This window comes from Haemaphysalis longicornis, unplaced genomic scaffold (genome assembly GCF_048455015.1).
Source record: "Haemaphysalis longicornis isolate Haplotype H1 unplaced genomic scaffold, Haemaphysalis longicornis Haplotype H1 scaffold_10, whole genome shotgun sequence".
Taxonomy (NCBI): domain Eukaryota; kingdom Metazoa; phylum Arthropoda; class Arachnida; order Ixodida; family Ixodidae; genus Haemaphysalis; species Haemaphysalis longicornis.
In genome coordinates, this window is record NW_027526204.1 from 101,543,857 (window position 1) to 101,563,073 (window position 19,217).

The window sequence follows — 19,217 nt, forward strand, 5'->3', positions numbered from 1 at the left end:
CTCACTGTCGTGTTCAGACACGCGAGGCGCACGGCAAGCGCGTGGAAATAACGCGCGTTTATCCGTAAGCTAAAGATCGGCCTCCGATGGGCTCTCGGTGGGACGATACTTCCGGTCGCCGTTTGCTTTGCGCTCAATTAATCTTTCAGCCCAGTTATCGATGAGTGGCCGATAGCTCGGAAGCCAATGGGGACCCATGGGGTTTCCAATCATTGGCGATCGGCCTCTGATGCTTGGTTACTGCGTATGGGTCTGGGATGTAGTGCGACTTCTATTGCCGCTGCTTTCACAGTCTTCTTTATGTTTTTGATGAATATCTCAGCCTCTCCGTTGGCTTGCCGGCACAAAGGTGTAGCCCTGTGATGCTTTATTCCATTTGCACCCATGCAGTTTGCAAAGTAAGCGGTGAAAAATGGGGGTCCGGTGTTCATTTTGACTTTCACTGGCATTCCATGATGACAAACATTTCCTGCAATTTCGCTGTCACTGCGGGCGTGTTCAGCGGAGGCTAGGTTGCGACCATGGGGAATCTTGAGTAATCGTCTACTACAACGAAGAGGTATTTTCCACTGTGAAGAGGACCTGCAAAGTCTGCTACTAGAGTGTGCCACGGCCCTAGGGGTAGTTCTGTCTTCTGAAGAGGTAGGGGTTTGTCTCTTAGTAGAGTGTTCTGGCAAGCACGGCAGTTCTTCATCAGGTCTTCCACCTTTTTGTCCAGACCGGGAAAGCAGTTTTTCTCCTTTATCAGCTGGTTTGTCCTGAGGACACCTCGGCGTACTCGCGCTAGGTTGTACGTTCACATCTCGCTTTCCAATAAACCCAGTATCAGGCTAACTGTGTGTCCTTAATAAGAAGCAAGAGCCCTACACACATCATGGCTATTCAGGGTGTGCCTCGTGCAATCGCCCCTGTTGTCGTCATGTGCAGTGATAGTGGACGTGCACCACGACGTAAAGTGTTGCCCAGAGCATCACGTCGAGGGGACTACGATGCACTCAGCGATTCGGAAGCTGCCACCACCACCACAGTTTTTTTTACAAACAGAATGCCGAGAACTGAGCTAAGACTGCATTTTACAGTAAAAAGTCACGAGTCTAGGAAAATCACTGCTGCTGGTGCTGGAAGCATGGCCGTTCGACAGAAAACCGCGATTCTGCCTTTAGCATACATTGTTTAAAAAACAGAAAGAGCCTTCCAAGAGAAAAGGTACGTTGATTGTGCTGTTTGTCAAAAGGAAGTGCCTGGCTGCGTGTTTTCAAGCGTTTCACGGCACAGAACAACCACGTGACATGTGTGATGTCCCTGCGTGCGCTATCCTTTTGAGCGCCTGCTAATACAACCCCACCGTTTGTGCTGTGTGGCCTAGATGTAGGGTACTGAGTACTCGCGCTGATAGCTTGGGTGCGACCCCCAGCTGGTCTACTTCTGAGTTTTTGTTTTCAATGCTTAATCATCGTCATCATGCCTTATTTTTTAAAACCCTAAATTTATTTTTCTTTCTATATTGAAATCTACGCGTTGCTTTTGTTAATAATGGTGATTTCGTATGTTTTCAGTCGCTTTATGTTACGGCGCGGAAAATGACCACGTTGAATTACCGTTCTCCATCGCGCGAACAAACATGTCACGTGGGTGCTCTGTGCAGCGAAGCGTTTGGAAATACGCCACCTGGCTTGTACCTATCTGGGAACGGAATGTCACCTTGTTGCTCGCGGAGGTCCAGCATCGTCGTCATCACCATAAAAGTTTCGGGAATGTAACCCGGACAATTAAAAGTTTGTTGTGACAGTAACTCTACCTGATTTCATTATGCTCGTTATTTATTGCCAAAGTGGTATTTTCTATTTGCATATCAAAATTTTTATATTTTTTCCCACAATTTTCTCGCTTCTACTTTCATCTGGTTTTTAGTTTTTAGGTTCCTCCCACACTGGGATCCCTTTCCGACTTCTTATTATCTTGCCCCCAACCAACCAACCAACCAGGAGGGCTCTCCCTTCGTTGGGGATGGGGGTGATTGTAATGAAGGAAAGCGAAGGGACCTCGATCTTCCAATCCCTGTGCGGCCATGCGCCGGAAACATCCTGCTATCATCATCGGCATTCGTCATCCCGGCATCGGCATCCGCCTGTGAGCAGAGCAGAAATGCTCTGTCCGGTCGACTCGCAACATTGGGCTGACACCCGTCTCGCGCTTTTGCAACTCAGCTGTGATCAAGCCGCATTTCACGATGAAAAAAGAGAACAACGACGCACTCACGCACCACATGCAACCCATGCGCTCGTGATTCACGTAATCCGCCATCGTTGTCGTCACGCCCTCTCGCTCCCCCAAGAGCTCTAGGTACATCCTGCTCCCGCGCTCTCCATTTATCGTTTCAAGAAGCGGCTACCATGGACGCCAAACACAAGAAGGCAGCCGTCTCTCCGTCAACGTCGTCGGTTGCGGGCAAAAAGCGAAACAAGAAGCGCTCCAAGACGCCTTCCAGGGATCCTGGCAACGACGCCGGGAAGAAAGAGGGGTAAGTTCATTTCTAACAAGCGCCGTGTATCTACAAATATCTGCTCTTACTACCGCCAGCTTAGTGCCCTTGAATTGTCCAGGCAAGCGGGGGCGAAAGTGAAGTCACCGAACAAGAAAGCCGCCGTCTCCCCGTCTAAGTACGGGGGGACCAGGCCTTCCGTGGCGATGGCTGGAAGCGAGAAGAGCAGCAAGAAGCACCCGAAGAAGCAGAAGGACGCTGGCGAGAGCGCAGCGAAGGCTGTGAGGTCAGTTTATCCTAATGAAGCGTAATGCCCCCACAAACGCCTATAATTACTCTCTCCTTTCCAGCGGCTTGGAATTGTCGGGAGAAGCTAGACAGACTATCTTCTCCAACCCTAGGGCGCATAGTGAATGAAATGACCTTGACGCAAGCGTAATGGAGCGAATATTACTGTGCACCGGAACGGCCCCATGTATTTAACGTGATAGCGTTATTAGGCACATTTTTTGATCTTGCCGTGCCCGCTACTCGTCCGCTATCAGTTGTGCTCATCAAGTGTCCACGGAAAGAAGTCACCACTGCCAACCGGAAACTATGACTGAGGCAGCCAGACGCAAAAGATACATGGTGGGTGGGAAGCAGGGAAATGATGCTTCGGCGGATACTATAGCAGAAATGGTTCGTGGTGATTCATGAAGCGTCGCGTCTGCGCAGCGAGTTCGTTCTCCCGCCGTTGGTGCATGCGCCGATTAGCCACTCTTGACGTGAGACTGTTACTGGGCTCATTTGGCGATTTTCCGTAAAGGCTAACGGTCTGCCATCAGCCGTGCTGATGAAGCGATTACGGAAGACAGCGTCCCCGTCTCCCTGGAAGTACGTCTGCGCACCCAAACGAGACCTCACGCTGGAGCTGAAACAGGCGTAGTGGCTAAAAACCAAATGTGGAAAGCAGGAGGCACGCTTGTAGGGTTGTATGCAATGATACTGCAGCGCAGAAAACAAAGGATACCTGGTTTCATCAATTGCCCTTTCTGCGCAGTGAAGCTATTTCTCCCACACAAAGCCAGTGTTGCTAGTTTCTTTAGGTTAAACTTCAGCGCTCGGAGAGCATGAATGGCGATTCGAAGCAGCTCCGTTGACGACGTAGTAACGCTATCAGGTTTTGAATCTTAAGACCTAAACGTAGATGTCCCCTGCAACGTTTTCCCTTTCCTATAGCTACCAGCAATTGTAACAAATTCAGCGAGATGTCCTGCCTTAACAGCGATACAACTGCTGTGTGATAAAAAATAAAGAATTCCACTCAATGTGAAAGTGGTGGCCGGAAGTGCAGCGCAGGGATGAGAGGTTAGTTTATCCTAAGGAGGCGGAGTGCCCCCCACAAACGGCTATCATTACCCTCTTCTTTCCAGCCCCTTGGAATTGTCGGGGCAAGCTGGAACGGAAACGACCACCCCAGACGCGGGAGCAGCCGCCTCGACGTCTAAGGCCGACGGGACCACGCCACAGTCGTCGGTTGGTGCAAACCAAAATCTTCGCACCAAGCCTTCGAAGTCCAGCCCCCCGACACGCGATGACGCAACGAAGGACAGGTAAGTTAAATCACATTTATAGCTGGCTAAGTGATCCATCGGGTTACGGTACCCGGCACACTAGCCCCCAATGTTTGGCCGCATAGGCAACGAAATGGCTTTGACGCATGCGGAATGGAGCGAATATGTACTCTGCATCGTGACGGACGCATGTTTTTAACGCGATAATCCGCCAGAGGTGATATGATGCCGTTATCCGCTCGTTTGCATCACCGCTCAGGCTCTTCCTTTCCCTGTCTCCCGTTTCTCTTGATAAATTGAACAGAGGTCTTGTTTAATGAAATTCAAATTTTTCCCGCCTTCGCAGTGGTAGCACGCCCTGTGCCTGAAAAAGCACGAGCGGGAGTTCTGTTCTTTTTGCGCTTGGTTTCATCTCCCACGTGGGCGACCCTCACTGCGCCGTTTTGAACGCGTGTATTCCGCGGCCACTATTTTCATTTACTATACTAAAAACCAACCCAGCGAGCTTTATTATTTAAGTGGACGCGGGGCGGGTGGTTAGTGACACAGGGTTTACCTCAAACGTACCTGAAGTTTTTTTTTTTTTGCGCTAAATAATGGGGAGATATACGACAAGTGCAAGCCGTTGAGCAGTTTAGGATGGTTATGACTAATAAACCGCTCGTTTTTCGAAGATTCTGTTTGGGTCCATTGCGGCACTACGCCATGGGGCTCTGTTTTAACCCGTTACGTCGTTACGTCACCTGATTGCGCCGGTGGCTAGAGAGCCTGACAGCGATCGAGCTACGACAACATACCGCTCCTCCTAAGTGCTCTGCATTAAAAAAATATTCGCCATAATAGGCTGTGGCGCCGTTATCCGCTTACTGCTACCACCGATCGCGATGTTCGCTTCCCTAGCTGTCTCTCATTCCTCTCTAGATGAATTGAACGGAGGTTTATCTAAATGCAATTCAAATTTCCCGCCTTCTCAATGCTAGCTTGTTACCGGCCTGGAACTGTGTGAGCGGAGTTTCTGACATTTGTGAACTTGCTTTCATCTGGCACGTGCCGGAACGTTACTGCGGAGTTAGGAAGGCGTATTTTTTGGCGACCACTTTTTTTTCACTTACTATCGTAAAAACCAACCCAACGGACGTAAATGGACGCGGGGCTGCCGGATATTTACAGAGATTTTACTACCTCAAATATGCCTGCAGTTTTCTTTGAGCTAAATAACGGGGCGATGTATGACAAGCGACAGCGGTTCAGAAATTTCGAACGGTTGTGACTATATAAAGCGCTTGTTTTTCGACGCCTTTGTTTGGGTTCGTTATGCCGCTACGCCGTGGTGCTTTTTTTAAGTCAGTTACATCGATACGCCGCGTCATTGCGGCGGTGGCTAGATAGCGTGACAGCGAACGAGCTATCACGACAGGGCGGTACCCTAAAGTTATCCAGCTTTCTGGAAACATGTTGCAGTGACCATTACGACAAGGCGTTCACATAGTCATTCGGTTGATTGAGGAGCAGTCAAACGGTTGGAAATATAAATCCCTGCCAAGTACCCCAGAAGCTGTAGATCCGTAAGCGAGGATCTTGCTGTGTTGTATTTTAAGTGCAGAGCACTTGGCTTCACTTCAGTGTCCCTTTCAATTCACAGCCTCAATTCACTTCAGTGTCCCTTTAAGCCGCCTCCGCACTTGCGAACCGAGCGTCCTTAAGAGGTTCATGCCGACGTGGGCGCACAGGCGGCTTCTAGCCATGGCCAGCGAGGGGAACCAGCTCCGAATTATGCCTTCTAAAGGGTTGCTCAAGTTGTGACGTACTCGGCCGCACGTTTAACAGAAAGTTAACAGTAGATCAACGTAAGGTACAACTAGGCTTTTGCCTTCACGTTCGTAGGACTTAACGAGCATATTCTATCCCTATTCAAATTTTTTTTTAAGATACAGCAACCCAAAATGTGGTTTTTCAGATTTGGTACACGTTTTATCACTTTTCGGCCTTAGTTGCGTATTTTGAAAATAAAAAAGCATGCCTTACATTTATGCTAATACATCTCGGAAATCTCTATTAAGTGAAACCGTATTGAAGTTGGCAATTGCTAGTACCCGCAAAGCGCCTTTCGTTCACAGAGCATTTTCCTTCATCTCGGCCTTGTGTGGCAGCCGCTGTTCATATCTATGTACAGTGCGTAATAGTCGCACATATTACGGTAATAGAGTAACTTTCTTTTGAGAACCGCATTGGTCTTTATGCAGGCAGAGATGCACACGTTACATTCACAACAGTAACGTCGGAGTAACCGATGTTCTGCGAGAAGCGTCCCACTTCCCACTAATCTGGAGCAACAGCAGTACACCTTGGCGGAAGAGGACAGGCAATGTCAGCATTATCGTGAGAAGCAGTATTAAGAGGCCGAAAACCCTGAGAGCAATCCCGGTAACCTCGCCTTCTGTGAAAACATGAACTGCTGTCCGGGATTTATAGAAAAGCCAATCCCGGCCCTGAACTCATCCCACTGGGCTTCCCAATTTCGACTCCTTCACATGCCGGCTACAATAGTGGGTTCTGCGCACCCAATGATAATAAGTGTTCTTTCTGCTCTGAATCCATACTTACAACCAGATGCTTTCCCGTATGAGACTACGTAGCCCCAGGGCGTATTTGGATCTCACTGTGTTGAACCTGACGCACCTCAAACCGCCGACGTAACAGAGGCCATTTGAAGGCGGGACAAAAGCCATCGAAGTTGATATAGGTACTAAGGAAATAAAACCAACCAAACCTTTTACCTGACAGCGTGAAACCTGCCTGCAGGAAGCACTTTTTTGCGCTGGGTGAACACAGGCGTCAGCAGCACGAGCACATATCTGCGAACGCTTTTCCGTCTAACAAATTCAGTCTCTACACATGAGATATTCTGGAAATTGCGGAGACGCTTACTCCACTAGCGCTATACCTGTAATAGTTATCTAAGCTGCTTGAAATGTTAAAACTAAATAAAAGTGTAAGCTGGCTATACATTACGCACGTCACATTTTCCCAACCGGCAGCGTTGGGTCGTGCCTGAGTCGTCTGGAACGCTAGGTATGTTTTGCAAATCACACGTTTGAATCCCTGAGAATGCACGGTTTTTTAAGTAGATTTTTTTGTTCTTGACCGAAGCTTTTTATACTGAATTCACCAATTATGCGCTGTAACGTTCATTGCTCCACGAGCGGGTTCGTAAATCGCGCGCAGACTGTCACTGACGCGCTAGCGAGTTCTCGTTGGCTTGCTGTTGCCATAAGCACCGACTGGTCGCAGGCAGTGGGCACGGTCCATAAACAGGCGACCTTTGTCCTAGTGCGAACATATCTGTCGCAATACAGGCACGATCCAGGCAAATTCCAAAGATGGGGGAAAAGCGCATCGCAATTGAGCGTCTGCGGTGACGCAGAGGGTGTTTATCCACTGCGGACGTCTCGGCTAGTGATTGCTACGATTCCAAGCCGTGCTGGTAGGCTTATCTGACGTATTTGACAGCCGAAAACTAGGCAGAAGCGTGGTATGCCGATCACAGAGATATCGAGAATGGCCATCCAACGATAACGTCGGATGCCAAGCACGCTGTTTCACAGAACAAAAACCGAAACTTGTTTGAATTTTAATTTTGGACATTGTCCAGTTACGTAGCACCTTTAACTGAATAACTGCTGTTAGTTGGCGCGGCCACCACAAACCGCGCGTGGTAGTTTTTCTTCTTTTAGGCTTTCCCTAAGAAATACCGCCTTATCGCCCGGATAAATGATGAAAAGTGTATTTCAGCCAGTATACGCCATTCAAGCAAAAAGAGGAGCTTGAGAAAGCCACCTCAGGGTCCCTTGAACACTGTGTGCCACTTGTGGCACAAGCACGAACTGAATTGCGCATAACAACACACTGCTTCCTCTTTGCAGCAGGCCGACAGAGTATGATATGGCCCAGTCCCCTGGCGAGTCCGAGGATGCACAGGGGCAAAGCTCTGATGGCCCTGGCGTCCAGCCGGCTCCGACATTAGAAGTACCCGTCACGGTAAGGCTCCTGTCAATTATCGCTCAAATCCGGCCGCGGCGGCCGCTTTTCTGATGGAGGCGAAAAGCAAAAACGCCCGTGTGTACGAGATTTCGGCGCACGTTAAAGATCCCCCGGTGGTCAAAATTAAACCGGAGCCCTCCACTACGGCGCGCCTCATCGCCTGAGTTGCGTCGGAGCGTTGAACTCCACAATAAATGAAATAAATAATAATTATCGCTCAAATCCCTTGGAGAAGCCTTAAAGGGCACCGACACAAAAATTTTATGTTACACATTTATTGCTTTTATCGATGCTTAATGGTCTGGCCAACCTGAAACAGCACTTCAAATACTACAGTGCGCGATAGTTAATTACATTGAACGGCCTGAAAATCGTTTGTTTCAAATTCCTGCGCCTTCATCCCGAACGGCGCATATGACAGACTCCGTGCCTGACCTCCCCGCTTTGTGCGGACGTCACCGGCGCCCGTTTGAGAGGGTGTTCTGCCCGCTCGCCGCTCGTGGGGCCGCGCGCGTGAAGTGACGTCAGGAGTTTTTGACGAGCGCTGTCGCGTCACTTCTTTTTCTATTCCTGGAGTGATGTCACGCTGATGTCCAATTGCTGAGTGCCGCTCCGCGCGCTGCTCCGTCGGCGCGATAAATGAGATACAATTCAACTATGTTCTTCGCGTCGCAGGCCGCTCATATTTCAGCCAGGGTATTCTGTTGAGTGAAGGAAGCGAACTGTGCAGTAATCTTCAAGCCGACAATTGCTGTCAGTGCTCCTTTAACAATAGTCCAGAAACTTGTTTATTACGGCAAAATGTTTAGATGTATCATCAAATACGAAAAGGCAACATCGTAGTCGTCGCCGGGGCAATCGCCGGCGCTAATATCAATTCTACCAGAATAGTCACCACAGGCGGAAAAAATTGTCCGCGTATCTTCTCCTTTCGTTGCCAATGTCGACGAAAGACGATAGTCGACTGCACCCCTGCCAAGTACCTCCCTGGTGTTTCCCGCTCCCCTCTCATTCTGTTCTTCTCCAGTCTCGTTCCTCCAAAGATAACATCAATTTAAATTTACGGCGTCAAACTGCTCCAAGTCGAGTGCCGCGATGCCAGCGCTGCCGTACGGCGGAGCCGCGCGTGAATCGAGGCAACCTACTACGTTTTTAGAACCAAATTGCACTACTCCCATAGAGTTTCTCACTAGCATTTAGAAACTCCATGGCTACTCCATGAGCGTTCGAAGCGGAACGTGGAACATATCTACTGGAACCTTTCGTTGCTGTTGCCATTTAAATAATGAAATTTCTGCTAGGTAGCGCGGGTCACAGCAGGCGACACATCTGTGCAGTTGATGTAGTATTTCAGTTGCTATCGCAAAAAACAGGCATCCGTGAATGTTTTTAAAATTAATACTGCAAATATTACTCATGTATTGATTTTCAGCCTTTCATTTGCGTATTTTCTTGTTCTTGTTCAACAATTCTGACAAATATGAACCTTAACACTGCAATTTGACGTTTCTATGTGGCTTTGGCTATACAAGACTTTTGCGCAGTTTCTGTTTCACTTTGGTTGGGTGGCTGAATCGAGTCACAGATAGACAGACAGGCAGACCAAAATATCTGAGTTTAAGTGACCAGGAAAGACTATCGTTTTCCAAATGCGACGCCCTCTTTGGCAGAGACTCCAAACCCAAACATTTTAACAACCTCAAATAATACCACATCTCCCCACTATACCCGTAGAACTGCCCTTCTTGCCAGATTCGCTGCACCACGTACCACGTTGCGAGGCCCTGTGTTACAATTAAACGTCCCTTACTCTCCCGTACCCTGCAGTTCAAGAACATTTGATCTCACGCGTCCTAGCAAGGGTGATAGCTGGCGGCTCTCTAAATGCAAAAAAGGCCATCCACTTTTCCTTTTCATATTCATTTACTTGTAGTGCGCTTCATTAAAGGTTTTGCTCTTCAACTCGCATAAAAACACAATTGCTTTCGTGGGGGATTTCAACCCGCTTCTAAAGGGCTCAACCAAATTCGTTACAACTGCGTCAACTCGAACCCCCCGCAAAATAGTAAAAGAGAATTATCCAAGCGCGTGCAGCGTAACAGGTGAAGATGACGGCTCGCGAACAGTACAGGCGTACCATGGCCTCCGAGATCGGCTGCCGGCGGCGCGCCGTTGCTCGCGCCGCCAGTAGCCGATCGCGGAGGCCACGGGCGTACGTGGAGGATTGCTCTGTTTACCACCAACTGACGGCACCCTATAGGAGGTGCGGGAATAATGGCCTCCTCGATTAGCAGTACCGTATCGTCCGCGGTCTCCACGGGACGCGATCCGGCACCTGATTTTCCCATGTATTCTTATGGGGCTTCCAGTTAATGTATTCATACGGGGCTTTTCGACCAAATAGAGGTTATTGCGACGTGATCAATGCTATTGCAACACATCGAGTAGCGCAGCTGTCACTTTGACAGCCTCCAGAACGGACAGGACTGGGTCCACGGCCAAACAAAAATAAAATATAAATAAATAAATAAATAAAAATAAAATAACGCAAGGGAACCTAAAGACGTTTTTCAACTGACGTAGAGGACATTACCTTTTTTCCCAGGCACAGGCGGATGCCAAAGATGGCGACAACCCCGCCGATCTTCCTGCCTTCCAGGAGAGGGGCTACATCACGTAAGCTTCCGCTGCCATCTCACTCGGACAACATCTGGACTATTCGCTACGTGCATGGCATTAGTGGCGACCAAGACTCCCAACCACAGTCTGTTGATACTCAGTTCATGATTCCCCCTAATCTGGCGGAGCCAAACCGTTGCGACTAAGGTGACGTTGAGATAAACCATGTCTATCAATCCTATTCACGAATTTGTCTACAGCCGTGCTTGGTGCAACTACGGCTCTGCAAAGGCTGTATATATGAGTTGATGCGTAAGTGTACGAGACACAGGAAACTGTAGGATATGCAAACAAATCATAGAAAATTGTGTCACACTCAAGAAATTCTAGCAAATCATTTTAGTAAAACGACAGGCAGCATGTGATCTGCAACTTCCATGCAGCCTCTTGAAGGAACCCTGCAGCCATTTTTTAACTTTTTTTTCAAATCTTAAATGCTCAGAGAACGTAGTCACCCAACACACCGACAACTTGGATTAGGGGGTCGCAAAGTACCTCAGCCAAATATTACTGCTGTGTGCCGATTAGATAACTTGGAAACTAGCTAAAAACCTTTTCTCTCCTTCCCGGTCTAGACTTTCTTTGACCGCCCGAATTGCGTCAGTAATGCCATGTAGCGGCACTTGACCGGTTTTCCTTCAGTTGCAGCAATGAATGCTTTCGATAGCAACTTTAAAAAATATAGCTACAAAAAAAAAACCTCCCCTCGCGGGAACCCTTGTGTAGATGCGACGCATAGGGGGTTCCGTTGTTATTTCTGTTAGGTTGATTCTCCCATCGCGTGAAACGTGCCGTGAACCCCCTGCCGCGGCTATGACGCAACGTGGCGTGACTATGACGCAACACAATCCAACACAATCCACTTTAATCCAATCCAATCCAAGCCAAGCCAAGCCAAGCCAAGCCAATCCAATCGAATCCAATCCAATGCCCCTCGCAAGAGATTGTTCGCTATCGGAGAAGAGAGGGGGTGAGCGCCAGACAGCGCAGCTCGCGCGGCGAGGAGAATGGGGGAGGGGTGTGGACGGACAACAACAACGCCGTATGGATTGACAAGGCCAGTGAATGAGATGCAGTCGCATCTAATAAAGCGGAAACGGAAGGCGAATCTGTTACGACGAACAAATCACGCAGTGCCGCCAAGGTAAATGTAACTGGCAGCGCATCTTCCATACGTTCAGAAACTAGCGGCACTTGGGCTGCTCATGGGGCTTCGAGCTATCTGTGGGAGGGGGAAACACTTCCGGCGGAATAAATATTAAACCGAATGAGAGCAAGATCCGGTCAAAGGGTGACGTTATCTTGGTGGCACTAGCACGAAAATGTGACTTCAAGATTTAGCAGGCCTCTGATCGCTCACGGCTCACGTCATTGCCATCCGACCCAAGTTGGCGAGCTTTGGGCTGGTGTGCTTCAAGTCAACGCCAGCTTAACCAGCAGAGACTCGTGACTAGAGAAACGTACACAAGCATACTGTCGCGTGATTCGCCTCGCTGTTGCTAAAAACATCTCGCAGTTTCTATGAAGCTTTAGTCTGCATAAGAGTGGGTGGCAAACCGGGAACTGGGAACGCACCGCACCCCCCGAAATATTTTTCTGGCATGAGATACAGGGCACAAAATGACACGTACCACACATGTCTGCTGCCGGGCCCCTCTTGACATCAAAAAGGCGCCCTTTCTCCCCCGATACAAATTTCTGCCTACGCCACTGATTGACTGTTTAATTGTGTCACACATACGCAGGTTGCGTGCGTGCTTTAAGTAGAGATGAAATTTTTTAGAATGGTTGCGCGGTTTGTGTGCTCCAGTTCTAAGAGAAGAAATAATGCATAGTCATGCGATAATCAGGACATTTCAATTTCATTCCAGGATAAGCATAAAACAAATTTTTTACACTGTACAAAATCTTCACGTATGGAAATAAGTACTAAATATTCGTGCTCACAACCTGCATTATGATTTTCTTTAGGCGCCGAACGGAGAATATGGTAGGAAATATGAAAAATGGTAACAGGAAATATGGTAGGCACTGCATCTTGACGCAGAAAACCGGGCTACAGGAATGCCGATTCACGAAAGCGCAGCGAGCACACCACTCTGAACCGCCGCTGTCCCGGCGTCTTATCAAGTAGACATGGGTTTCTACATAACTCTACCCAGGATTCACGCCTGCGATTTCATGGTTGGATTGTTTACCCAAGTGTGGCAACAAAAAAGTAAAAAAGAAAAAAAAAACACGGATCAATGCAAAATGAAGCCGCGTCAGTAAGTAAAAACACACATCAGGAATGATGTGGCAGCAGCGCAGCACAGAGCAGCACAGCACTGTATTGTGTTCTGAAGATTGCTCGCGCATACAAGCCATGGAAGCAGCGATCATTTCAAGCGTTGTAGGCAATAGGGAATTCCATGAGGTAGACTATTAAAGCGAATCGTTCGAATCGGAGTGACGCACAATACTTGCGCTATTAGAACAGAATACGCTGAGTAGACCTAGAGTATTCGACACCACTTGCTCCTAGCCAAACCTGAGTTGAAATCAAGCGACAACTGTGACATAACATAAAGCTGTAGACCAATTTTTTAAAGCACCACCGCCTCCCCCTCCCACAACCCCCCGTGCAGGTATTACCAGTTCTCTAGTTTTAGTTTACCTTGTTGAAATGAGAGAAAACGTCGAAGTGAAATGTCTGGCATACGGCAGTTTTTGTGGCATCCTTGTACAGCACATCTCTTCAGTGGGTATCAAGGAAAGCCCCTCGCGCCAACCGTTGCCAGTATCGCCCCGTAGGACACCGTGCCCGTTGGGCGCGGTACTAAACGTCATCTCCCGCGATACAACGCACCTCGCCACTGTACGCGCAGCAAAAATTAGGTTCACAACAACTTAAGAAGGAAAAACAAATGCAAATGCGCAGCACCAAAACACATAAAGGGTGTTTCTTAGTAGTCAAATTCCACGCGCGCCTTTCCAAACTCTACAAGGACTGTATCACGGAGCAATGACATGTGCCATTCTTCAGAGGGCGCTACAGAAAGGTTTTTGAGAAAGAATAACATTTGCATAACTGCTTTGCTCACTGTGCCTAAATAACAGTGATTCAGAAATAAATCTCGTTCGTAAAATATAAATATTCTTTTATTGTTGAATAAAACTTGGTTTTTTGTTATTGGTGTTTGTTCCCTCCTCACCTAGTCGCGCTTCAATCGCCACTCCCATTACTCCCCGCGTTGATTTAGCTAGCGTTAGGTTCTGAACCGCTCTTCTCTCGAAGCTTCGCTACCCGTTGCATTAACTTGGTGCCTCTCCGTGCTTTCAGACGCGAAGGAAAGTGTGAAAGCGCGTTTATAGTAAGTGTTGCAGGGTACCTCTAAGGCGTAAGCGATTAATGTCTTTTAATGCAGTATGTGAGGTAGGAACACTTTTAAATATATTTTAATGGAATATGTGTGGTGCAAACACGTGTGGCGAATAATAAAGAATCTTCCAAAAAAAAGTTTAATTTGCGCGATCCGAGCTGCATGCTGGCAAAGGAAACAGCTGGTATAAACCGTAGGCCGCTGCCACAAGTTTAATGCGAGCTGCTCTCAGAGGTGGGAAAAATATCGAAGGGGGACACCATGATGATTCTGGTGATAACTAGTGACCCGAGAAAGCTTAGGAAGTCACTGGCGATGGCGAAGGAATGGGGCGACGTTCGCAGGGTGCTCTCCGTAGGGGCAGCCAAGTGCTGACGGCCGCGGCCTGAAAGTTCAAAAAGCTCAAGAGAAGATCAACAGGAGGTCCAACTAAGCGTTCACCTTCGCATTCTTAAAAATATTATCCTAAATATTTTTCGTTTCCCGAGGTAAATGCGGAAGAAAAGAAATTTATCTTCAAGTTTTGTTGTCTACGCAAACTTTTGGCTTCATCTGAAGGATTATTTCCCGTTTAGTTTCGCTCGTCCCTTACCTCCAGTTGATGGGCCGCTGTCATGCAGCCTAGCTCCTTTTTCGTCACATTCCGTCGCCAGCCTTCAGCGAATCAGGACCGGGTCGGGTCTAAACTTATATATTTTCAACCGGACGTAATATTGCTTCTGCCTCTTTAGGACCCGAATTATTTTGCAGGGCAACGCCTGTAAAACGCCTTTTTGCGATTCAGCTAGTGTGGCAAAATATCCACTATGCAACCAAATGAGGGATAAAATGGCAGTGTCTGGAACGCTCAAAAATCGTTTCGATCGTATTTGAGGTTTGGAGGAAAGCCTCCTTGTTATCTCACTTTCATTCCTTTATGAGACAGTCGCAAATGAGTTCCGTTCCATAAAGGAAAGATCAGAACGAATGCTCGCATGTCTGGCTTCACTATGTTTTACCGCAGGAACATCCTTCCGATAATCGGGACCGTGATCCTGGTCGTCGGAGTCCTACTGGCCGTCGTCGTGAGCCTGCTTGTCATTGGGCGCCCAGACACTGCCATGGTAAGTAAGTAGCGTCTTCACAACGGCTCATTTCAGTGCTTTTACAGCGTGCGGAGCTTCTAAGAAAGCGCGCTAAGGAGTGTGGGCTCAGACTCCCTGTATATTAGCCATCGCCATAATCGTGGTTGTCTGCATAGTTATCATTGCATTGAGAGCATCGTAGCATAGTCATCCGAGCATAATACATTTGTGCTATTTACATCAGCTGCCGAACAAAGCCTCTTCCGGAGACCTTTAACCAATTCAAAGAAGTGTCACACAATTCATTATTTTGTCTTTTCACACGCCTTAATATATGCTGTTTTCGCGCTAGCGCCCTTTGACATCGGCGTCGCGAAAAGAGAACCACGGCTTCGCGGTTTCGGCATATTTCCCTCTGCCTCGTTGTCTGCCATGCCCTTGACGCTTAAAAGACTCCGGGCGGCGAGTCTTTTTAACGGTACTGCATTTACGACGCGCAACACCTGCCACTACGGTTGTTTGGTGTATGGCTGTTGCAAACATTTAGATCATTCAGCAGATTCTGTCATGCGCGCAGCATAGAGTTGAGTCATTTAAACCCTAAAGGAAATTTTCACTGTCTATAACTGACATTACGTTTAAGCAAAAAAACAATACAACACCCACTAAAGGGTGTCTAGTCATTTATAGCCCTCTTTCAAACCCGAAACACATGATACGTGTCGTTTTAGAGAGGGCGTTGTAATACACAAACGCAATATGCATTGCGGGTTAGCCAGACCATTGTGAACGACGAAACGTCCTATCACACGGTGTTTTCTTTGGGTTTTGTTAGGTTAAACTTAAAAGACCCCTTAAAGAAGCCATGAAGAAAAAAACACAAGTTTGACTTATTCAAAAGATTGCCTCGTTAGAATCATACTGACAACAATTTTAACAGAAACTGTGGTCAAATAAGCTACATAATTGGGAAAAAAGGGAATGGCCATGCGACCCACCAGCTCATTTCCCGCAACAGAATCTATGATGTCATACAAGCCAGCTCTGCGATAGGAGGAGGGCGGCACAACCAGACGCAAATTAGGTAGAGCTTATAAGCTAGCCGTACGAGTGATGGCCGCTTAAATTTAGGGCAAATTCGTTATAAAACAATAAGAATGGTGGGAAAAACATGAAGTTACGAAAGCACATGTAAAATAAAAGTACTGATGCGTACTGCTGTTGGTACTGCGCGTACTATGGTTGGTTTAGCTGCAAACCACTGCGGGGCTTCGTTACTTTCTAGTTAACTGTAGCATCGTGGTTGTCTCGGACAACAGTGGCCGATTGACGCAAGCAACAGTGTCTTACATGGCCATATTTGTCGAGCGACAACTGTTTCAGGAAACAAATATTTTCTCCCAGAACAAAAACAACTTAAGCCAGGTGTAAATACGGTCAATAACAAACTAAAAGCAGAAAACGGCTTGCCACTGTATGGTGGCACCATCTAGGTTCAGAACGTAAAGAAACGTGCGAACGCCACCGTAGGGCACCCCGATGCCAGCGCGGCGGTACAGGGTGGAGACGCCGGTTGAATGGTCCCGTGCCGCCGAAATGGTTTCAACATGTTCAGCACGTTGTTTTTTTCGTTTCCCACGAGACCTATAACGCGAAACAGATCAGATGATTCAAACTTCGCTAGTAAACCACGTTGCGGCGTTAATTTAAGCGCGGTTTTGACACAATGACGGCGAGCGAGCGACCCAAAATGGCGGGGCCAGCGCATACCTATCTCTACTCTGTACGGCGGACGCGTGAAAAAAGGTATTCTAGGCTGCACAGCGGTCGGTTAGTGTGATGTCATTGCAGACCTCGAAAACAAACGATTTACCGGGAAAATCAAAATTTTAACTTAAATTGATTTTCTCAGTGAATAAAGCATCGTTTGTATCCGGAAAGGTGCTTAAAACACGAAATCTTTACATTTCTTAGTGCTTAAAACACGAAAAAAACTTACATTTCTCTTCATGGCTCCTTTAAGTATGTAAACGAATGCAGTATGTACGTTCCGGAATGTGTCTTACACTCGCGCGTGGCGAGGACGCCGCTTTGCTTGTGTAAGCAGTACATGCTTCTGGGTTGCCCCTGCTTCAGGTGTCCACCACATCTGGTGAGTTCATCGGCAAGAAGGTCTCGCTGGATGGCTTCGACGTGTACCGCTGGCTGGGCATACCATACGCCGAAAGCACGGCGGGCAAGAACCGCTTCCGTGCGCCCCGCCTGATTACCGAAAAACAGCGCACCATGGCTCAGGAGCCACGCCCTCCGTGCCCTCAGTTGGTGAACCGCACAGTGGTAGGCAGTGAAGACTGCCTTCACATGAACGTGTGGGCACCAAAATGGAGGTCTGGAGCCGGGGTAAACAGAACCCTAGTGTTGGCGTCCGTCAGCTACTGGTTCCAGAGGGGATCCAACAACGACCCCGACTGGGCCGAGCTGGCAGCGAAAGGTAACACCACCCTAAGCTACAGGTTATTGATGGCGGTGGATTGTAGACAAATGTCGCGATATTCCTTGCAACAAATTCTGGACTAACACGTTAACATTGCCACATCTCGTTGGCGTTAAAACTTCAAATTTTTTTCACGTTTGTTTCGATATAATAAAGGGTTCAAAACAATGCTACATCAACTTGATTGAACACATTTTGGAAGCAAGGTTACAAAGAGAAATAACTGATGAACTGCAATCTTGTTTGTACAGCTGATTTAGCGCACGGACGTAGTTACCCAACGGATAATAAATTGGCTTGCTGCAGGGAATAGGCATGCTAGGGTCGTGTAGTGTTGTGGAGCTTTCGCAGCACGTAGAGATGCGTGTAGAGAGGGGCTTATCAACAGCCGGTTGTAAACAACTTATAGCCTGAAAGGAAGCTCGCTGTTTGAAAATTTACTAATTTACCCTCCCCTAATATTACTTGGTGGTTAGTGAGTTGGTTCATGACAGACGACGGAATTACACTGCGTGAGAACAGGACGAAGATAAGAGGTTTAGAGATGAGCGCATTTTGCAATTTCTACTTTTGCATGAAATGAAAACACCCATATATACTCCCTGCCATTGTCACCCGCAAGCCAATCAACAGCCCCACCACTTGTTTCGGCGTACCGAAGATCAAAGGGCAATCACAACAAACAAGGCAATTTGATTAAACGGGGTAAACATAACAGTACACACCATAAAATAGATTCAATACAGAAATGAAACAAATCGTATAAAATCAACACCTGCCATTCTTTGGACAAATGAATAAAACCAATGCCAGAAAGGTATAGAATCATAAAATGATAACAGTGGTGGGAACACGAACGGAGTGAACAAAGTAGAGATTGCGTTTCCAAAAGTTTCTACACTGACTGTGTTTTCTGGTTCCTACTGTTTTTTTTGCTCCACTTTATGGACTTGTTTCCTTTGTAGTGTTTGACATGTCGTTCTGCATTCGCCGAAAGCAGTAGCGCGGCTGTTGATTGGCTTGCGGCTAATAGCGGTTGGAAGTATGTGTTGCGCTCTTCCAGTCGCCCTGCTGACTTCGTCCTCGCGTTTCGTGCAGTATTCCTTCATTACTTTCAATCGTTTACGTGCATCTCAAGGACCTTCTGGGATTTTTTCCACGGCGAGATTTGCTTGTTGTTTTATTGAGCTCATTCTTGCACACTGTTCATATATTCACAATGGCGTCTTTTGGTTTGGATTCCTGTAACCTATTGCAAATGTCAGCGGCGATACCCGTTTGCCCGTGTTTGATATACCAGAACCACTCTTTGTGTTATTTCTCGTTTACAAAGCACAAAATAGATATACCAAGAATAGTCTTTAATGGTACCGGTGACGTTAGCCTGGCAAAGGTGCATAGCTTGTTAAAACAGAAATTGTTCCACAGGGAGTACTCGCCGTGAATACATTGCATTCGGGCACATTAGGAAAATATTTAGACACACGCTCCGTTACAGCAGGCATGCGTGCACGCATATGGAAGGCACCTACTAAAGGA

The 19,217-nt window shown here is 47.5% G+C and overlaps 1 protein-coding gene across 4 annotated transcripts in view; it reads left to right on the forward strand.

Moving 5' to 3' along the window:
- Positions 1 to 2,129: 2,129 nt before the first annotated feature.
- LOC144158978 (acetylcholinesterase-1-like) overlaps positions 2,130 to 19,217 on the forward strand; it is a 48,778-nt gene continuing 31,690 nt past the window's right edge. For 2 of the 4 annotated variants that reach the window (XM_077690198.1, XM_077690200.1), the window contains exons 1-7: positions 2,131 to 2,521; positions 2,604 to 2,768; positions 3,898 to 4,077; positions 7,962 to 8,076; positions 10,685 to 10,755; positions 15,124 to 15,223; positions 17,321 to 17,675. In XM_077690198.1, coding sequence (XP_077546324.1) covers positions 2,394 to 2,521; positions 2,604 to 2,768; positions 3,898 to 4,077; positions 7,962 to 8,076; positions 10,685 to 10,755; positions 15,124 to 15,223; positions 17,321 to 17,675 — 1,114 coding nt within the window. In that variant the 5' untranslated portion in view covers positions 2,131 to 2,393. Of the gene's footprint in view, positions 2,522 to 2,603; positions 2,769 to 3,276; positions 3,359 to 3,897; positions 4,078 to 7,961; positions 8,077 to 10,684; positions 10,756 to 15,123; positions 15,224 to 17,320; positions 17,676 to 19,217 lie in introns of those variants that run through there. The other 2 variants (XM_077690199.1, XM_077690201.1) reach the window with 2 other exon arrangements.